This window comes from Piliocolobus tephrosceles, chromosome 5 (genome assembly GCF_002776525.5).
Source record: "Piliocolobus tephrosceles isolate RC106 chromosome 5, ASM277652v3, whole genome shotgun sequence".
Lineage (NCBI taxonomy): Eukaryota > Metazoa > Chordata > Mammalia > Primates > Cercopithecidae > Piliocolobus > Piliocolobus tephrosceles.
In genome coordinates, this window is record NC_045438.1 from 84,708,100 (window position 1) to 84,729,824 (window position 21,725).

At 37.4% G+C, this 21,725-nt stretch overlaps 1 protein-coding gene across 6 annotated transcripts in view; it reads right to left on the reverse strand.

The window, feature by feature from the left end:
* Nucleotides 1–21,725, reverse strand: part of ORC3 (origin recognition complex subunit 3) — a 72,923-nt gene that overhangs the window by 31,009 nt on the left and 20,189 nt on the right. For all 6 annotated transcript variants that reach the window (XM_023205257.2, XM_023205256.2, XM_023205259.2 and 3 more), the window contains 5 exons: nucleotides 20,676–20,835; nucleotides 18,453–18,566; nucleotides 13,694–13,827; nucleotides 13,176–13,239; nucleotides 249–365 (listed from right to left, as the gene is read on the reverse strand). In XM_023205257.2, the coding sequence (XP_023061025.1) occupies nucleotides 249–365; nucleotides 13,176–13,239; nucleotides 13,694–13,827; nucleotides 18,453–18,566; nucleotides 20,676–20,835 (589 nt within the window). The remainder of the gene's footprint in view (nucleotides 1–248; nucleotides 366–13,175; nucleotides 13,240–13,693; nucleotides 13,828–18,452; nucleotides 18,567–20,675; nucleotides 20,836–21,725) is intronic.

Here is a 21,725-nt window from a genome sequence, read left to right on the forward strand (position 1 = left end):
TTAGTACAAAAACATTGTAGGGAAAGCAACACCACTGGGTTTCATATGGCTGTTTCTAGCTGTGGCCATCTGAACAAAAAACAATTTCAATTACCAGTAATGTGTACAGCTGGAATGGATTTAGATTGTGCTCTCATTGTAAAGATTGTCTTCATTTCACATTCTGATGCCTGAATGCTACAAAAACCAAAGCAAGAAAATACTAACATTCCTACTTCACAGATTCCAAATGAGGTGGCTTGGATTACCTGTCGACCTAGTGGATACTTGGGAAGAGAAGAGGTGAACTTATGAAGACATCTCAAAACCAGGAAGTAATTCATATGATAAACATGCAGGTTTTCTAGTAATAATTGTGTTTCCTCCTAAAAATCACAGAATATATTATTAATACATAAGTCAGCTGATAAAAGAGCATAATAATACAATCTACTTCATGGCTATATAAAATTTCTGGAAAACTGATGAGAAGATTCAAAACTACAAATTAATTTATGACAATTTGAAATACATATAAAATCCAGAATACAGGCTGAGCATTTCCGATTTAGTATCAAGTCTGGTGATACTTTACACATGCTAGAATTGACACTGTATTTTAATCTCCTGGTACCTCTAGCATTCCCACAATACCTTGGGCCCCAAAATTACAAGTGTGTAAGAAAGCACCTTATTGGATGCTTGCCTGTGCCCATCACCTGCTGTGCACCACAGTGAGGGAAGGTGCTTTATCCTCCACCTTGCTAGCATCAGAAGAGTGAGATCACCAGATAGAATGGTACCAACCTAATGAACTTGCTGAAGTTCTGCTTATGATGTATACTTTTCCTAAAGTACTGCTCAAGTGTTTTAGTGTGTTTGAAGGGGAAAATGAAAAGACTATGGCAGAAACACAAGTGATTCTGATGAGTCCCTGCCTCTTGCTGAGATCTCCAATACTGGTTTTATTTGCTTTACCAATTAAGATAAAAAAGAATAAAAAAATAAATAAATCTGAAGCCAACAAGCTTTATAATTTAGAATCTAGCAAGAATGATGACATGAGGGAGTGTCTTAAGAAATCTATGCAGGTGTGGTGGCTCACACCTGTAATCCCAGCATTTTCGAAGGCTGAGGCAGGAGGATAGCTCGAGTTTAGGAGTTTAAGACCTGGGTGAACAACATAGTGAGACCTCATTTGTATAAAAAAAAAACCCACAACCGAAAACTAGCCCTAATCTCCATATTAGAGATTTAGATACAGGAAAAGAAGAAAAGAAAAGAAACCTATGGATGATTAATCTCACAAAACAGTTTCAAAAGGTTTTGTTGGGGGGAGAGAGATGTTTTCTAGAGCTTCCTGAAATAGTTTAGAAATATTTTAAAACATTATATCCTATGAAGTAATTTTCAGCCCTCAATTCCTTTTATAACTGCTTACTCTGTAACATTTTCTTAAAGGATTATCATCTGTGCCATGGTTTTCAATATTTTTCTCCTTTAAGAAGTCAAATAAAGGCTTTGCTGAGCTGTGTCTTTATTTCAGTAATATCTTGCAGATACCTATTATTTTTAGTGGTCAAACATTTAGAAAATAACTCAGATATCAATAAATTCAAGCAAATCTAACCTCTATAAAGCAATAAATATGATATATCTTCCTAAACACCAACTCACTTAGGAAATCAATTCCTTGGTCAACGATCTATGAGTCATTACCTGAAAGCACAGGGCAGATTAAATAAAAGTTTTTAGCACCTAAATGTTTTTCCCTCCCATTATTTGAGTTGATTGATAATTTCAAAATCTATGTCTCCTATCATAACAAAATCTATGTCTCCTATCATAACAAAAGTAGCCATAATCAAAAATTGTTTTAACCACCACTGGGAGGGTATACTTTAGCTCTAAACTTTAGTTCTTTAGTTTTTTACTGTGTGCCATGACATACAGATGGCATAAAGCCATTAATTGCCTTGATGTGTGCTTAAATAGCTTTTAAATAGGGGAAATATTTTGAAGAAAATGAACTCTATTACTGAATAATAATCATACTGCATGCTACTTGTGCTCCCTATTTTCTTTTGCCTTGAGGAATAGCTATGTGTACAAGTATCTGGGTGATGCAGTAGAAGTGAGTATCTTCATTCCATTTACTTGGATAAGGAGAGAAAAGAAATACTTTACACACTATAGGGCAATACTGCATACTCAAGGAACATACCTGCCCTGGAATAAGTGTTCAATGAGGGATATAAACATGTTTTTCTCCTAGGTGGTCTTAGTTCTTTCATACTTTTCACTGTGTGGTGCATCCCTGTGTTGAGTAGAGTTCTAGTGTTTAAAAAATGTTTTGTTTTGTTATAATCATTATTTTTATTTTAAAATAAAAATAAAAATTTTAAGATGAAGTCCCACTCTCTGCTCACTGCAACCTCCACCTCCCGGGTTCAAGCGGTTCTCCTGCCTCAGCCTCCCGAGTAGCTGGGATTACAGGTGCCCACCACCACACCTGGCTAACATTTTGTATTTTTAGTAGAGATGGAGTTTTACCATGTTGGCCATGCTGGTCTTGATCTCCTGACCTCAAGTGATCCATCCACCTCAGCCACCCAAAGTGCTGGGATTACAGGTGTGAGCCACCGTGACTGGCCTAGAAAATGTTTTGTATTGTATTGTATTGTTTTGTTTTGTTCCACACAACATGGCAGACTATATCATCTGGCACTCAACTGAGGAAATGGTGATTGGTTCCAACAATGGGGAAAGAAACTGGCTATGATGGACTTAACAAATGAGAGGTTTGCTATACCTTTCTAAGGGATTTTTCAAGAGTAATTTTGACCATCCCAGATCTTCACCTTACGTGCTGACTTTAGAACCTAATCTCCACATAATAAAGGTTTCATTGTTATTTATATGTGTTTTTATCAATTGCAACAAAAAACATCACAAATGATTAACATTTTCTTATAACCTGTCCTGTAAGTTCTCCATCTTACCTATATACCTGCACATATGTAACTGCCTTTACTTATTCAAAGCAGTAATTCTTTTTTGTTTGTTTATTTTGTGGAGATGGAGTCTTCTTCTGTTGCTCAGGCTGGAGTGCACTGGCGCAATCTCAGCTCACTGCAACCTCTGTCTCCCAGGCTCAAGCTGTTCTCCTGCCTCAGCCTCCTGAGTAGCTGGGATTACAGGTGTCTGCCACAATGCCCAGCTAATTTTTGTATTTTTAGCAGAGACGGGGTTTCACCATGTTGGCCAGGCTGGTCTCAAACTTCTAACCTCAAGTGATCTGCCCACCTTGGCCTCCCAAAATGTTGGGACTAGAAGCATGAGACACTGCACCTGGTCTTAAAACAATAATTCTTAATGTACTTATGGACACTATTTTACAAACTCAAACCTGTAAAAGGTTTTGATATATGAGAAAATTTTTGGGCTGGGCGGGGTGGCTCACGCCTGTAATCCCAGCACTTTGGGAGGCCGAGACAGGTGGATCACCTGAGGTCAGGAGTTCAAGACCAGCCTGGCCAACCTGGAGAAACCCCGTCTGTACTAAAAATACAAAAATTAGCTGGGTGTGGTGGCAGGGGCCTGTAATCCCAGCTACTCAGGAGGCTGAGGCAGGAGAATCACTTGAACCCGGGAGACGGAGGCTGTAGTGAGCCAAGATCGCAACGTTGCACTCCAGCCTGGGACACAGAGTGAGACTTGGTCTCAAAAAAAAAAAAAAATTCCATTGAATACATTACAGCAGCATCATACCATGTACATGTGAAAATAAAGCCTTCTGAAATATTAACCCTACTTTCCATTCATTAAATTTTTCCTCAGGCATTTTTTCTGTATACTAGTCATAGCTGTCACCATTTTGTTTCATAATTGTGTTTAGAATGATTCCTTTCTACAGAGATACACTTTGTCTAGGAATATGCATTATTTACTAAAGAGATATGCTTTCTCTGTTCTTGAAGCATGAAGACTTTTTAGTCTTTACTAACTTTTGACAAAGGAACAGAAATATTTATCTGCTATAAGAAAAACAGGCTCGGCATAGTGGTTCACACCCATAATCCCAGCACTTTGGGAGGCCATAGCAGGGGGATCACTTGAGCCCATGAGTTCAAGACCAGCTTGATAGTGAGCAACATAGCAAGAGACCCTGTCTCTACCAAAAAAAAAAATTTTTTTTAATTAGCTGGGCATGGTGGCATGTGCCTGTAGTCCTAGATACTCAGGAGGCTGAGGTAGGAAGACTGCTTGAGCCCAGAAGGTCAAGGTTGCAGCAAGCTATGATTGCACCACTGTACTCCAGCCTGGGTGACAGAGCGAAACTGTCTCAAAAAGAAAAAAGAAAAGCAAAGCAATACATAGCAGCCTCCTTGCTCTTCTTCAAATATGGTAGACATGCTCCAACCTCAGATCCTTTCTACCTGCTTAGAATTCCCTTCCTCCAGATTCTTGAATGGCAAGCTCTGCGACTTCCTTTAGGTCTTTACTCAAAATTTACCCTCTCAGTCAGGTCCTTATCTAAAATTTCGATTCCACTTCCTATGCACATGGAACTTCATATCCCTCTTCTCTGCTTCATTGTTTTTACCTCAGCACTTATCACTAACAGATGTTTTACTTATTTATCTTATTTATTGTCTGTCTCCCTGATACAATGAGAAAGGTAGAAGTTTTGGCTGTTTGGTTCACTCCTGTATTCTCAAAACCTAGATTAACACCTGGCACATAATAGGCACTAGAAAAATATTGGTTAAATGAAGAGTACATTAATGAATGAAAACCTAACACTCAGTCTCTCTTTTATTTATTTTTAATTTTTGAGAAAGGATCTTGCTCTAGCGACCAGGCTGGAATGCAATGGTGCGATCTTAGCTCACTGCAGCCTTTACCTCCCAGGGTCAAGTGATCCTCTTGTCTCAGCCTTCCAAGTAGCTGGGACTATATATAGGTCCACACCACCACACCTGGCTAATTTTTGTATTTTTTTTTTTGTAGAGATGGAGTCTCATTATGTTGCCCAGGCTGATCTGCTTGCCTTGGCCTTCCGAAGAGATGGGATTACAGGTGTGGGCCACCGTGCCCAGCCTCAGTCTCTTTTTTAAGTAAGAGCAACCATATTTTGTCTTGCTGGATGTGGCCTAGATTTCCTGATTTTTCAAAAGTCTGAATTTGTAATGTAAAATTTCTCAATATGTAAATATTGGTTCCAACATTTTTTAAAAATGTATGTTTAAAAAATACATTTACATTAGACTGTGGGTTGCCTTGTAATGTGCAATATACCCTCTTAAATTAGTAATCTCCAACCTCATCAATCCTGTCTGTTAGTCATACTAAAATCATTCACTGATAGCATGTCTTTTGCAGTAACATGGATGGAGCTGGAGGCCAGTATCCTAAGTGAAAGAACTCAGAAACAGAAAATCGAATACCACATGTTCTCACTTATAAGTGAGAGCTAAATAATAGGTACACATGTATATACAGAGGGAAATAACAGACACTGTGGACTCCAAAAGGGGTAGGGTTGGGAGGGGTGAGGGCAGAAAAATTATTTATTAGGTACAATATTCACTATTCAGGTGATGGGCACACTAGAAGCCAAAACCTCACCGTCATACAATATGTAACAAACCTGCACCTGAAACCCCCTGAATCTATTTTTAAAAAATCATATATCATTGTTTACTTATACCACAGAGCCCCTATTATTATTGAGCTAGCTGCTTTCTCTGGAGGAGAAGTCAATATATATGTAAAACTTATATAGGTAAAGAAAAAAAGGCTAGGCAGAATTACATTTGCCATGCATTTATCTCTCTTCTGCTTCCATAGTACTTAACACTTTTGTCTCTAGAATTGTATGTATAGGGGTGAACAGTGACCTCAGATTATAAAATGCAGTATGTAAAAATGACTATAAACTTCTGTAATTTCTTTTCAATCAATTCACTGATCATTAAAAACTGGTAAAACAGACTATTGAATTTTAGGATTAAGAGATATTAGCTAAGAACAAAGCATTTTCTCATTTATCATCTTGTTATAACTAAGCCTTATTTTTCTCATTAGAGAAAAATGCTGGCTGGCACTGTTTTCCAGACTTGACTTAGCATATTACTGCTATCTAATAAGAATGCCAAACCACAGCTTTCTCCTAGCACTTATGTGGCAAGAGTGCTAGTCCTCTCATCTGTCTCTGCCTTTTGTTCTCCATATTCCTACCCCAGTAGTGTAGATCAAGAGAAGCACTTGACAAAGAGTTTGAATTTAAATGATTAATTCCTGACACACTAGGCTAATGCCTAGCTCATCTGATCACATTTGATAGACTGCAATTGTTTTCCTTTTCCTCTACTTTTCCATTTATTATTTTTTTCTAAGAAATCTTCTTCCCCCTATCTGCCCCATAGGTCTGACAAAAGAAACAGAAAGAGGTGGGGGCAAAGGTGAAATGCAGGTCTCCATCAAACTCATGAACTGATTTTGTGCCTTTTGATGAGACACCATGATAAGCATACTAAATGATGAAAAGAAGTCCTTACTCTACCATGAACTTGCTCTGCGACCTCAGATATTTCACTTCCTTTCTCTTGGCTGCAGTTCTTCATTTGTGAAATGAGGGTGCTAAAGAAGTTCAAGGTTTATTTCCCACTCTGAAAGGATTTAAAATCTCGTTGGGAAAATAGGTATAAAGACATGAAACATCAACAAGTAAGAATAATAAAACTTCAACTATCACCTGCACAGGAATGAATCTAAGCTTTCTACATAGTATGAAGATTTTCAGAATTTCATCAGCTGTACCAGGTCTTCTAATGTCCCTCCTTAGTAGGAAATTCCCAGCGAATTACCTACAAACGTACATTGTTTAGTCACGTAACGTTTTAAATTTTAATTTATTTTAAGTTCTGGGATACATGCTTAGGATGTGCAGGTTTCTTACTTAGGTAAACGTGTGCCATGGTGGTTTGCTGAACCTATCAACCCATGACCTAGGTATTAAGCCCCGCATGCATTAGCTATTTGTCCTGATGCTCTCCCTCTGACCTGAGTTCTCATTGTTCAGCTCCCACTTACAAATAAGAACATGTGGTGCTTGGTTTTCTTTTCCTATGTTAGTTTTAGTCAGCTAAATTTTTACATTTAAAAGTACACTTTTTAAAAAACCCATTACTAAGTTCATTAAATTCAAAGTTGACATATAGTTTTGAAGAAGTGGGGCCCTAATTTTGAGGGAGTAAAGGTTTTTGTTAACATCTTGATTCTAGTCAGAGGATAACTGAGGTTAATCACTAGTTTAGGTGGGAACTTAATAGATGAGTTCTAGCTTAAGAAAATGAGGGGATGGAGCAAACAATAACAAATACTTCCTTCTAGGGAGACAGTATAATTCAGTAGTTCTTAAAGTGTGGTTTCCAGTTATAAAGATTGTAAATTTCTCTGGAATATACAATGAGGTCTATCTCTTAGACACTTGAATATAGAAAATGGGAACAAAATGATAAACTCTAATGCCAGACATGTCTATACAACTATATAACCTAAGAATATTGTAAATATTACATATAGATTGTATATTATAATACATACAAATGTATATACATCTTTACACACATTGAAATGTGTTCACACTGGCTAGGTGCAGTGGCTGACATCTGTAATCCCAGCACTTTGGGAGGTCCAGGCGAGCAGATCACTTGAGGTCAGGAGTTCAAGACCAGCCTGGCCAACATGGTGAAACCCTGTCTCTACTAAAAGTACAAAAATTAGCCGGGTGTGGTGACCCATGCCTCTAATCCCAGCTACGAGGGTGGCTGAGGCAGGAGAATGGCTTGAATCCAGGAAGTGGAGGTTGCGGTGAGCTGAGATTGTGCCATTGCACTCTGGCCTGGGCCATATAGCGAGACCCCCTCAAAAAAAAAAAAAAAAAATAGCTGGGCGTGGTGGCTCACGCCTGTAATTCCAGCACTTTGTGGGGCCGAGGTGGGTGGATTACCTGAAGTCAGGAGTTTGAGACCAGCCTGGCCAACACGGTGAAACCTCGTCTCTACTAAAAATACAATAAATTAGCTGGATGTGGTGGTAGGCACCTGTAACCCCAGCTACTTGGGAGGCTGAGGCAGAAGAATTGCTTGAACTTGGGAGGTAGAGGTTGCAGTGAGCCGAGATTGCACCGTTATACTGCAGCCTGGGCAACAAGAATGAAACTCCACCTCAAAAAAATAAAAAATAAACATAAATAAAATGTGTTCATATTGATCTTAATTTTTATGAGTGAAAAATATATAACAATATTTATTATTTTTATTTATAAAAGTTTTATCATTATATGTTTTCAAATCATTTTTATTTGCTGAACAAACTTTGATTATCACTAACACTATGAAAAAAATCATACTAGGAATCATTATACTACTTTTTTTTTTGGAGACAGAGTCTTGCTGTGTTGCCTAGGCAGGAGTGCAGTAGTGCAATCTCAGCTCACTGCAACCTCTGCCTCCCTAGTTCAAGGGATTCTAGTGTCTCAGCCTCCCAAGTAGCTGGGATAACAAGCACATACCACCACACTTGGATAATTTTTTGTATTTTTAGTAGAGAAGGGGTTTTGCTATGCTGTCCAGGCTGGTATCAAACTCCTGGACTCAAGTGATCTGCCCGCCTCAACCTCCGAAAGTGCTGAGATTACAGGCATGGGCCACCACACCCAGCCTATTATCCTACTTTGTATATAAGAAAATTGAGGCTTAAATAGCTCCCATTCACAATTACTACAAAGAGAATAAAATAGCTAGGAATACAACTTACAAGGGATATGAAGGACCTCTTCAAGGAGAACTACAAACTACTGCTCAACGAAATAAAAGAGGACACAAACAAATGGAAGAACATTCCATGCTCATGAATAGGAAGAATCAATATCATGAAAACGGCCATACTGCCCAAGGTAATTTATAGATTCAATGCCATCCCCATCAAGCTACCAATGACTTTCTTCACAGAATTGGAAAAAACTACTTTAAAGTTCATATGGAACCAAAAAAGAGCCCGCATTGCCAAGACAATCCTAAGCAAAAAGAACAAAGCTGGAGGCATCACGCTACCTGACTTCAAACTATACTACAAGGCTACATTAATCAAAACAGCATGGTACTGGTACCAAAACAGATATATAGACCAATGGAACAGAACAGAGCCTCAGAAATAACACCACACAGCTACAACCATCTGATCTTTGACAAACCTGACAAAAACAAGCAATGGAGAAAGGATTCCCTATTTAATAAATGGTGCTGGGAAAACTGGGTAGCCATATGTAGAAAGCTGAAACTGGATCCCTTCCTTAACCTTATACAAAAATTAATTCAAGATAGATCAAAGACTTAAATGTAAGATCTAAAACCATAAAAACCCTAGAAGAAAACCTAGGTGATACCAAGACATAGGCCTGGGCAAATACTTCATGACTAAAACACCAAAAGCAATGGCAACAAAAGCCAAAATTGACAAATGGAATCTAATTAAACTAAAGAGCTTCTGCACAGCAAAATAAACTGTCATCACAGTAAACAGGCAACCTACAGAATGGGAGAAAATGTTTGCAATCTACCCATCTGACAAAGGGCTAATATCCAGAATCTACAAAGAACTTAAACAAATTTACAAGAAAAAAACAACCCCATCAAAAAGCAGGCAAAGGATATGAACAGACACTTCTCTAAAGTAGACATCTATGCAGCCAACAGACATATGAAAAAATGTTTATCATCAGTGGTCATCAGAGAAATGCAAATCAAAACCACAATGAGATACCATCTCACACCAGTCAGAATGGCGATCATTAAAAAGTCAAGAAACAACAGATGCTGGAGAGGATGTGGAGAAATATAAACGCTTTTACACTATTGGTAGGAGTGTAAATAAGTTCAAACATTGTGGAAGACAGTGTGGCGATTCCTCAAGGATCTAGAACTAGAAATACCATTTGACCTAGCAATCCCATTACTGGTTATATACCCAAAGGATTATAAATCATACTACTATAAAGACACACGCACACGTATGTTTATTGCAGCACTATTCACAATAGCAAAGACTTGGAACCAACCCAAATGTCCATCAATGATAGACTGGATTAAGAAAATGTGGCACATATACACCATGGAATACTATGCAGCCATAAAAAAGGATGAGTTCATGTCCTTTGAAGGGACATGGATGAAGCTGGAAACCATCATTCTCAGCAAACTATCACAAGGACAGAAAACCACATACCACATGTTCTTACTCACAGGTGGGAGCTGAACAATGAGAACACATAAACACAGGGCAGGGAACATCACACACCAGGGCCTTTTGGTGGGTGTTGGGGGAAGGACAGCATTAGGAGAAATACCTAAAGTAATGATGAGCTGATGGATGCAGCAAACCAACACGGCACACGTCTACCTACGTAACAAACCTGCATGTTGTGCATATGTACCCTAGAACTTAAAGTATAATAAAAAAAAAAAAAAAAGAAAGAAAATTGAGGCTTAAATAAGGTAAGCGATTTTCTTAAATATAGATAGCTAATGAGTAACTGCAGTTCAAATATAAAATTTCTTATATTTTGTAGTACCACATTATTGATTGTCATGTATTTTTATGAAACTATAAAAAGAGAAGCATTATTATGAGAATATTCAAAGATACTTTTTCTCTCAACTAAAAAATCAATAGACAAATTATTATTTTTTTTTTGAAACAGTCTTGCTCTGTTGCCCAGGCTAGGGTATGATCTCGGCTCACTGCAAACTCCACCTCCCAGGTTCAAGTGATTCTCCTGCCTCAGCCTCTGGAGTAGCTCAAATTACAGGCATGCACCACTATGCCCAGCTAATTTTTGTATTTTTAGAAGAGAAGGGGTTTCACCATAGTGGCCAGGCTGGTCTTGAACTCCTGACTTCAAGTGATCTTCCTATCTCAGATTCCCAAAATGCTGGGATTACAGGAGTGAGCCACTGTGCCCAGTCTAAAATATTCATTTTTTCTCAGACATTTTCTGTCTTTTGATTTCAGCAGGTAGCCCTGTGGGTAACTTTCTCAGGGTAAGGGTACATATCTCTGTGCTTCTTCATATTTCTCACTGTGTAAGTCTCAAGAAAACATGCCTTTAAATGACAAAGTATGTAATTTGAAAATGAATACACCAAAGATCATAACAAGCAAAACTGACAGTCTGACAATGCAACAGGAACAAGGATAGCATAAATAAATGCTAAGAAAATATGCAAAACGTCACTGAAAAGCAGACATAAACGTCAGACTCTTTTTTTTTTTAAAGACAGAGTCTTGCTCTGTCACCCAGGCTGGAGTGCAGTGGTACAATCTCGGCTCACCACAGCCTCCACCTCCCAGGTTCAAGCGATTCTCCTGCCTCAGCCTCCTGAGTAGCTGGGACTACAGGCACATGCCACCACATCCAGCTAATTTTTGTATTTTTAGTAGAGATGGGGTTTCACTATGTTGGCCAGACTGGTCTCAAACTCCTCACCTCAAGTGATCCACCCACCCAGGCCTCACAGAGTGCTGGGATGATAGGCATGAGCCACTGTGCCTGACCAATGTCAGGCAATTTCTGTAATACACTAGGCTAGACATTCTCTCCCTCTGTCATCTCAATGGTTAAAGGTACTCTTAAAAAATCTATTCCTGGCTTCTGAAATACATTCTGACAGAAAGTTCTAGCAGGAAATGGACTTGGCAACTAGCTGACTCAGCAGAGAGCTAATCTAGCCAATCTTCAAAGACTCAATAAACAGGCACACATTCTTTCTCACTAGTTCTTAAATTTCTTCCCAGCAAAACAACCTGCATGGGTGTCTGAGAACCTCCTATACTGCTCTGAAGGCATTACAGAGATTACTAAAATGATTATTGAGCCCAATCTAGAAGTGATTTTATATTACGGCCCAGTGTGGATTCTACATTAGAAATAATGTTTAATAAAAGGTTTAATAAAAGCCATTCTGAATATTTTTTGAGCATTTATAATGGGCATAAATTACCAATGGAGGTAAACACATGCCCTCTAGAATCTTAACATTTTTTAAAACACATTTTAAATTTTTTAAATTGACATATAATTGTACACGTATAAGATCTAACATTCTCTTGTTCAAAATCTGAAAATCACATGTATTACCAAAACTCATCTTTAGCACTATGGCTTACCTTCAATCTCACCTTACTATCATTACAATATTCTAACAACTTTTTCCTAAAAAAAGTCATGAGGAGTATGAAAATAAATGTGACATTATGTGTTTCTAAATGCTCATCGGTAAGAGACATGTTCTTTAAAAAGGTACATTAATTGAATAGACTACTATGTCACTCTTCAGTACTAATATGGAATGATTTCTAAAATTAAGTACAAAATAAAACAAGGTGCAAAATATTGTAAGAAGCAGCCAACTGCCAAAATATAATTACTTGTATGTATGGAGACTACATCTAGAATGAAACATAAGAAACCAGTAACACTGGCTATATCCAGGGAAGGGACATGGGTAGTTGAAAGACAAGAAGTGAAAGGAAGCCTTTCACTGTAATCTTTACCTTTTGAATTATGTATATATCCAAGTATTATTTATTCAACAAAGAAAAAAAGCCCTCCTTTTGATATTCCCTATGTTGTACAGCTAACTGATAATCTTCTAAGCTCATTACTTCTTTCCTAGCGTTATAATATCAATATACAATATTTCTTCAAATCAAATCAATACCCACTTAGCAGTAGACGCCTAAGCTGCCTGGCTTCTAAATGCTTTTATTTATCACAGCCTTTAAAAAGAATATTAAAATGAAATTGCTGGCAGATTCCAAAACTGTTAGGTGGGAAAAGATTCACATAGCAGATCTCTATAGATCTAAAGTTGCTTTCAAAATAGGCGACAAGAGAAACTTGGTGTTTCAGTTAATATTTTTTCTTGATTAAAAAAAGCCTCATCTTTTAGAGCTAAGGTTTCATGTCATCTTTAAAACTCACATTCCTAATTGACTATCAAGACCCAGTACTTCAATGTATAAATACTAAGATGCACAAATATGTTTTATTAACTCAATAAATGTTATGTGCATATTCTTTATGAAAGGAAAAAGAGAATGAAACTGAAACACATTCACGTTCCTACCTTCAAACATCTCTCATTGGTCAAGAGCGCAACTTGCTTTTCTGAAGTTTGTTTTTCCACGTACCTAGAATTTTTACCATTCCATACACAAAAAGAGAAAATTAAAGATTCAATATGTTTAAATAGCATATTGGGGATAAGAACTAACAAGATTGGCAGCCACATTTTTTTCATTTCTTCACAAAAATAAATTCAGTATGACATTTATGGTTTAATGGTAATTTTAAACTCCTTAAATCAGCTGGACTTCATAGTCTATAAACATTTAAAAAGGCCATAAACCCCAGGAATAGGAAACGTTATTTCTAAAAAGTAACTCTGGAGAACCTGCAAATTATGTCCCTTTGTAAAAATACTTTCCTTTTGCCAAATTTTCAAATCCAACAAGGAAATCCCACACTTAAAAACCGAATAGGTTACTATTCTTTCCCCTACTTCAGAAAAAACTGGATCTGAGATCTCTTATTTAGTCTCAAATTCTAGTATAATATGTGTTAAATATGTACTTCTCTTTTTACCTCCTAAAAGATGGAAGACGTCGGATGTTTTCACATTGATTATTTGATAAAAAATTTATTCTTCTTTTGGCTTCTGGAAGATTACAGCACAGGACACTTAAGGGCTGGGAATAGAAATGCTCTAATAGAGAAAGCTGAAAGACATGTGAAGATTAAACATATTTATTATATTTTGGCCCTAAATCTATTGTGCTATGTCTGCTCAATTTTAAGGATTTTCTTTTAAAGAGCCAAAGTATTTATGGCACTAATATATTTAATAATGTCACAATAATACTGCAAACAACATAAAAATGGCTATATAACTCTCATATTTTAAGGTTCCAATTTTGGGAAGATCAGAAAATGGTAATCTTTGAAATACAAACTAAGGCAAACTAATACAAATGGATAGATCAGCTATCTGCAAAAGCAACACATAATAATTATAAATGTGGTGCGGACCAAACTGAGGTTTAACTTAAGGGTCTAATAGATATCCCGATACTCATAAGAAAATGCCAATCTAAAATCAGTGTAAAAACTGGTCTGTTACAAAAAAAAAAAAAAAAAAAAAAAGCTACAATGGTAGGAGCTGTGCCTATGGATTAAAGTGAATGATGAAAATTTACCTTTTCAAATTCATTTTTTTCCCATGGAGGAAAACATGGTGTACTATCTGGTAGATATAAGTATTCTAATAATAGAATGCTGTGGGCTCTATGGTAGAAGGGAAGACGATTTTCCAGATTCTAACGTTCAGTTTGCTTAGAATCAACATAATGAACATTTGGATACTCTTGTATACATTTGGATAGTCTTGAGTTTTATACCTAGAAACTGGTATAACTAACAAGACTATGCAAATGTTCATTTATTGATTCTAAGCAAACTTTGCTTGACCAGTTTGGTATTTTCGGGTACCTTGATACTGGTTGCTCCTCATCACAAATTAATAAATTAGCATGTTAGGTTACATATCCATCTTAAGGTATTTGTTTGGGATAAATCAATAATCTTGGGCTTGATCCTTCCTGGGGGAACTGATAATGAATTTCTGAGTTTATAATGCTAAGGACAAGATACCCAAGGCTAGAGGAAATCTTCCAAAATAGTCCATTCTCTAAGGCTGTAAGGCAAAGGGACTGCCTAACTTAGAAACAAGTACAAAATAGAAAGCAACTGTTTATGCCAGGTGCTAAATTACTTTTGCACATATTAACATAATTTTGTTCTTATCTTTTCTAATTAAGCCAAACTGATAATGTTTATCCCAATGTTAACACTACTTCTTAGACATGAGAAAAATAAAAACTAAACAGGCTAAGAGGCTTGCTGCGGAAGAGGAATAGGAGGAAGCCACAGAAGTTACAGTAGAGCTACAAACAGGATATGAACCCATTATCACTTAACTATTTTGTTCAAGTGTGTTTTCAATATCTGGGTCAATCAACAAGTTTGTTAATATATCCACCTAATGAAGGGAAAACCTAAAACACACAGAATGACAGTATGTCCTGCTGTACACCCTATGGAAATCAGCAATTACATAGTCCTAGTTACTCAGGAAACTAAGATGGGAAGATTGCTTGAGCTCAGGAGTTTGAGACCAGCCTGGGCAAGAGAGTGAGACTCTGTCTCAAGTAGAAATCAGGACTTACCAATATTTTCCACTGAGGACTAGGAAAACTGGGAAAATGAGGTCTAAAGATGTTGTCACTTGTCAGTGGTGTGACCTTGGCCAAGCTACTTAACTTAAATCTTAATTTCTTCATGTGCAAAACTGAGGACAATACATGTGAATAAAACCACGTAGGCCAGGCAAGGTGGCTCACGCCTAAAATATCAGCACTTTGGGAGGCCAAGGTGGGCGGATCACTAGAGATCAGGAGTTCAAGACCAGCCTGGCCAACATGGTGAAACCCCATCTCTACCAAAAATACAAAATTAGCCAGATGTGGTGATGCACGCCTGTAATCTCAGCTACTTAGGAGGCTGAGGCAGGAGAATCACTTGAAATCAGGAGGCGGAGTTTGCAGTGAGCTCAGATTATGCCACTGCACTCCAGCCTGGGTGACAGAGCGAAACTCCACCTCAGAAAGAAACAAAAACAAAAAAAAACATGTAAATAGTTTAGTAAAGTGTCACGCATAAAGAAGGTGCTTAATAAATTATCATGAAACCATAAAATCATCTAATCTGATTGCCTTATTTTACAAATGAGAAAACTGAGACCCAGAGAGATTAAGTAACTTGGTTAATGTCCTTGACTTTCTGTCTCAAGGTATTTAGAGTACAGTTTCTATTTCCTGAATCTCTTTTTCCCTTGGCTTCAGTGGTACTCCACTTTCTATTGGTTCTCCTTGTTTTTAGTCTCCTTTTCTACTGCTCACTTTTACAGGTTGGTTAGTCTTTCCTTACTCCCTCTAGGTGACATTTCATCCTCATAACATGACTTTAACTGCCACCTTTTAAGGATAAGTCCTAAATATCTATTTCCAGTCCAAACCTTTCTCCTAGAGCACAAAATCTTTATATCTAACACACCCCTAAATTAACCATATACAAAAGGAAACTCATCCTTTTCTCATAATAACCTTGCTCTTTGCTATGTATTAACATGTACAGTTAATAAACGGTACTAACCTCCAATCTGCCAAGCTAGAGCATGTGTCACCTTGCTCCTCTCTTAAACATCCTTTCAGCTTCAAGTCAAGTAAGAAAAAACAAAACAAAACAAAACAAAACAAAACCCTATCACCTACTTAGTCATAAAACCTACTTAGGTTTTTTGATTCGATCTCATCCTCAAATTTGTTTCCTCCTCTCTAGTTCCACTACCATTACCTTAGTTTATTTAACTCCTTGTCATGTCCTGTCTAGATTACTGCAATAGCATTCTAACAGATCTCTCTTCCTCTACTGTTGCTTTTGCCTGAAATTCTGACCTGGCTAGCTCCTGTTTCTTAGGAATACACTTCTGTTCTCCTATGGAACCCCAAGGCATGTTTCTTTCATAGCATTGACTACTCAGACTTGTGGGTTTACTCTTTTGCCTCCATGATTAAACAAAGAACAATTTGAAGGCAGAGATTTCTTTTTTGATCTGTATCTTCAGGGTTCAGCATAGTGCTTGGTTGACAATAGGTTCCTGACAAATATTTATGAGTAAATGAATGAAATGAAATTAAAGAAATAATTAGGAAGTTTTATCTTAATATCATTTAATTCTACACATTGCTAAGGTAAATAATGCTTTATTCCTTTAAAATACGCTTTAAAAAGTCAAAGTTGGGAAGAAAAGATACATATTAGCCAAAGAAACCACTGCAATCTTTTTTTGAAGGAAGAAAACATGGTAATTTATAATTTTCAAGACACTACACAAAGATGAAGTATTATCAAATTGAACTTTCGCACCAAAGGTTACTAATATATATAAGTTTTTAAAATCAGAATTTTTTTTTATAGAGACAGGTCTCTTGCTCTGTCGTCCAGGCTAGAATGCATTGGCACAATTACGGCTCACTGCAGCCTTGACTTCCCAGGCTCATGTGATTCTCCCACCTCACCCTCCCAAGGACCTGGGACTTTGTAAATAAGCCACCATGCCTGGCTTATTTTTTAATTTTTAGTAGAGATGAGGCTGCATTATGTTTTTCAGGCTGGTCTCAAACTCCTAAGCTCAAGTGATCCTCCCACCTTGACTTCTTAAAATGCTGGGATTATAGGCATGAACCACTGTGCCTGGCATAATATATAGGTTTTAATGCACTAGACAACTGGCATGTGTTCACAATGACTACACTTATGTAGCTGCCAAGAAAAGGAAATAATACTAACTTTTAAACAACTGGAGAATGGGGATCTGTTTAGGTTACGGCATATATCATGAAGCTAAATTCCTGAATCAGCTTCGGGCAATTCATGAAACTAGTGAAAATGCATTCCCAGTGTATCAGAATATGAATTACAGAGACACACACACACACACATGCATGGTCCAGGAACTAAAAATGTTTTTTATATCTTTAAAGGATTATTAAAGAAGAAACAGAAGCAGCAATAGCAGTGACCACATGTAGCATGCAAAGCTAAAAACAGGCTGGGCGTTTTTAGCTTTGCTAAAAGCTAAACACTCTGGGAGCTGAAGTGGGTGGATCACCTGAGGTCAAGAGTTCGAGACCAGTCTGGCCAACATGGTGAAGCCCCATTTTTATTAAAAATACAAAAATTAGCCAGGGGTGGTGGCACGCACCTGTAATCCCAGCTACATGGGAGGCTGAGGCAGAAGAAGTACTTGAACTTGGGAGGCGAAGGTTGCAGTGAGCTGAGATCATGCCACTGCATTCCAGCCTGGGCAACTAAGTGAGACTCCATATCGGGAAAACAAAAAAAAAACAGCTAAAAATGTTCAATATCTGGCCCTTTACAGAAGTTTGCTGACTCTTTATATATAGCATTTCCTTGGTAGAAAAAGTCCATAAGCTTTCATGAGAGTCTCAGAAACAAACCAGAAAAATCCCCTTGTCCCTACCCCCAAAATGGTTAAGAATTGCTGGAATAGAACTCTTTTCCCATTATTGACATCCTAATGAATGTATTCTCTACATTTTGCTACAAGGTAACAAAGGAATGGTAGAACCTAGAATAAAGTAACTGGAATTTACTTACTCTAGACTTTGCCATTAAAATGCCTATGACACTAGACAGCCTGTAATACTGTGCAAATTATTTAGAATCAGTTTGAGAATTTTCAAACCCATTACTGTGTTCTTACCTGAAGTCCTTTTATAAAGTTTTGAATTGAGAAATCATGATACAAAAAGATGTTGGTCAGAACCTGTAATACTTTTTCATTTATTTTAAAGGGAAACTGAGTTGTAAGAAGTAGCTGAAAGAGATTAAAAGGGAGGGAGACACACTCCTTGTTAGTCTTCACTCTTCATAAATATTAAGTATTAATAGTGAGGCAAAGAATGATACTATGACACAGTTAACTACGAAAGATGTGATAATAGCTGGGTTTTTTAAGCTCAAATGCCAACAAAAATTTTAAGTTAATTTATACAACAGTAACAAAAAGAAGCTACTTATACTATATCTTCAGAACCAAAGATCTATACCATCTTCCATCAAATTCCTAATTTAAAAAATACCACCTATTAACTATATGATCCTTTTTTTCCCCCACCAGAAACCACTGAAGAAGCTGCAGGCTTTGGCAATTCTTATTACCAGATGAGATTTTTTTCAATCCTACTGATTCAAATTAAGGAGTAACATATTATGTATTGTTGAATGAGAAACACAAAATTAACACAAATGTCTATTACAAAAGTATAGAATAGCTGAATTTGTATTATTCAGCTAATTTTCAATAGTCTATAGTGATGTTTTACATCTGAAAATGAAAAGCCAAAAAAGGCTTCTTAAACAGAAGCATAGTTGTAAAAGGCCAATTGAATTTGGTTATAACCAAGTTTTTTTTTTTTTTTTTGGTAGAAGAAAGGTCTTGCTCTTTTGCCCAGGCTGGAGTGCAGTGGTGGCATCATAGCTCACTGTAACCTTGAACTTCTAGGCTCAAGTGATCCTCCCACCTCAGCCTACCAAGTAGCAGGGATTATAGGTGCTTGCCACCCTTTCCAGCCTAGCCAAGCAAATTTAAAAACTGTAGTCTGAAAAACATTTTCCTTAAAGTGTCTATAAATCACCTTTATGGAAAAAACCAAAAATACAAAATCCATGTATAAGTGGCTAGTGGGCAGGCTGTTATTAGTTTACCTTAAATAAGCAGCATAAAGCACATCTTAAAGGAGGTGAGTCCAGAAGAAATTTGGGGAAGGTCAATGATATGGTTTGGCTGTGTCCACAACCAAATCTCATCTTGAATTCCCAAGTGCTGTGGGAGGGACTTGGTGGGAGGTAACTGAATCATGGGGAAAAGTCCTTTCCATGCCATTCTCATGACAGTGAATAAGTCTTACAAAATCTGATGGTTTTATAAAGAGGAATTCCCCTGCACAAGCTCTCTCTCTTTGCCTGCTGTCATCCATGTAAGATGTGACTTGCTCCTCTTTGCCTTCCACCTTGATTGTGAGGTCTCCCCAGCCAAGTGGAACTATGAGTCCATTAAACCTCTTTCTTTTGTAAATTGCCCAGTCTCAGGTGTGTCTTTATCAGCAGCGTGATAACAGACTAATACAGTCAATATTAAAGAATCATACTTGCATTTATGTAGAAACATAGTTAATTAACTTTAGTTGCTGAGGTCTAGGAAAATGTTAGTATTTATTTGCTGTCATGAGCAGCATGACAAATCAGTTAGGAAACAGTCCATTAAAAATTTCAAATCATTTTATACAAAATGTAAGAGTCAGGCTGGGTGTGGTGGCTCGTGCCTGTAATCCCAGCACTTTGGGAGGCCAAGGTGGGTAGATCACTTGAGGTCAGGAGTTCCAGACCAGCCTGGCCAATATGGTACCCTGTGTCTACTAAAAATACAAATTAGCCAGGCGTGGTGGCGCACCACATGTAGTCCCAGCTACTCAGGATGCTGAGGCAGGAGAATCACTTGAACCTGGGAGGCGGAGGTTGCAGTGAGCCAAGCTTGCACCACCACATCCAGCCTGGGTGACAGAGCTAGGTGCCTTCTCAAAAAAATAAAAATTAGAAAAACTAAAATGTAAGAGTCAAAATATATTACTAGGAATATATTACTAGGAAGTCTACAAATTCTGTAAAAATTTACATTATAAATCTACAATTTTTTACTGAGTAAAGATAAAAAGAGGTAAGTACAAAAGAGGTAATATACAAAATCACTGTAAAACTATAAAACACTACAAAAATTATTAAGTAAAAATATTAAAGTATGTGAAAGAATATGTTCAATATAGTACTCAGAAAGTTGTAGAGGCTTATCATTAACAGTTATGTTAACAAGCTATTATTGGCAGTTTTCTTTTCATCCTATTTCACTGGTAAAACTTATTCTTTTTACCTTATCGAGTACCGTAGTCAGGTGCTCCTTACAAGACAAAGATTGGAACAGTTCTATGCACAATAGAGATGATACTGCATGAGGAAGCAATCGGTGGATGATAATAGGAGATGTGGCAATTCCAAAAATGAGTATTAGTGGAAATTCATGGAGATGTTGACTAGTTTTGAAAGAAAGACACAAAAGTGAAATTTATGTAGCAAATATATTTCAATACATCATATTTCAAGATAAGACAAACTTTAGTTTAATGCTTACTTTATAAGACACTATTAAGGATTATCATTGCAAATACTAAAATTTTCTAAGTCTTTCACTTTCTTCTTTTAAACAGAAAAATAATTACTTTCCAGACAGTCTAGCTCTGAAATTAATCTCTTAATAAATCCTCTCATTTTATAAATAAGAACAGAGAGGTCCAGGAAGTTTTCCCAAAGATTATACAATCTTTTTTCTTTTCTTTTTTTTTTTTTTGAGATGGAGTTCCGCTCTGTCACCCAGACTGGAGTGCAGTGTACAATCTCGGCTCACTACAACCTCCGCCTCCTGGGTTCAAGCAATTCTCCCGCCTCAGCCACCCGAGTAGCTGAGAGACTACAGGCATGTGCCACCATGCCTGGCTAATTTTTTAATTTTAGTGGAGATGAGGTTTCACCACATTGGTCAGGCTGGTCTCAAACTCCTGACCTCATGTGATCCACCCACTTCTGCCTCCCAAAGCGCTGGGATTACAGGCGTGAGCCACCGTGCCTGGGCTGAAGATTACACAATCTTAAGTGTTAGAAGAGGTGTTAGATACCATTCAATTTAATCTCTCATTCAAAGTCTGAGCCCTATCTATAGTCCTCCTCACTTTTGATGGCTAAGGTAGTCATTAAGTCTAAGCTCCAAAAAAACACAGCTTTTCTGTCACTATTTTGTACTGTGTACTTTCCCAGCATGCTAAGCAGTTCAGTGTTAGCATTAAGAGAAGTCCTAGGATCTGGGCTGGGTGCGATGGTTCATGCCTGTAATCCCAGCATTTTGGAAGACTGAGGCAGGCAGATCTCT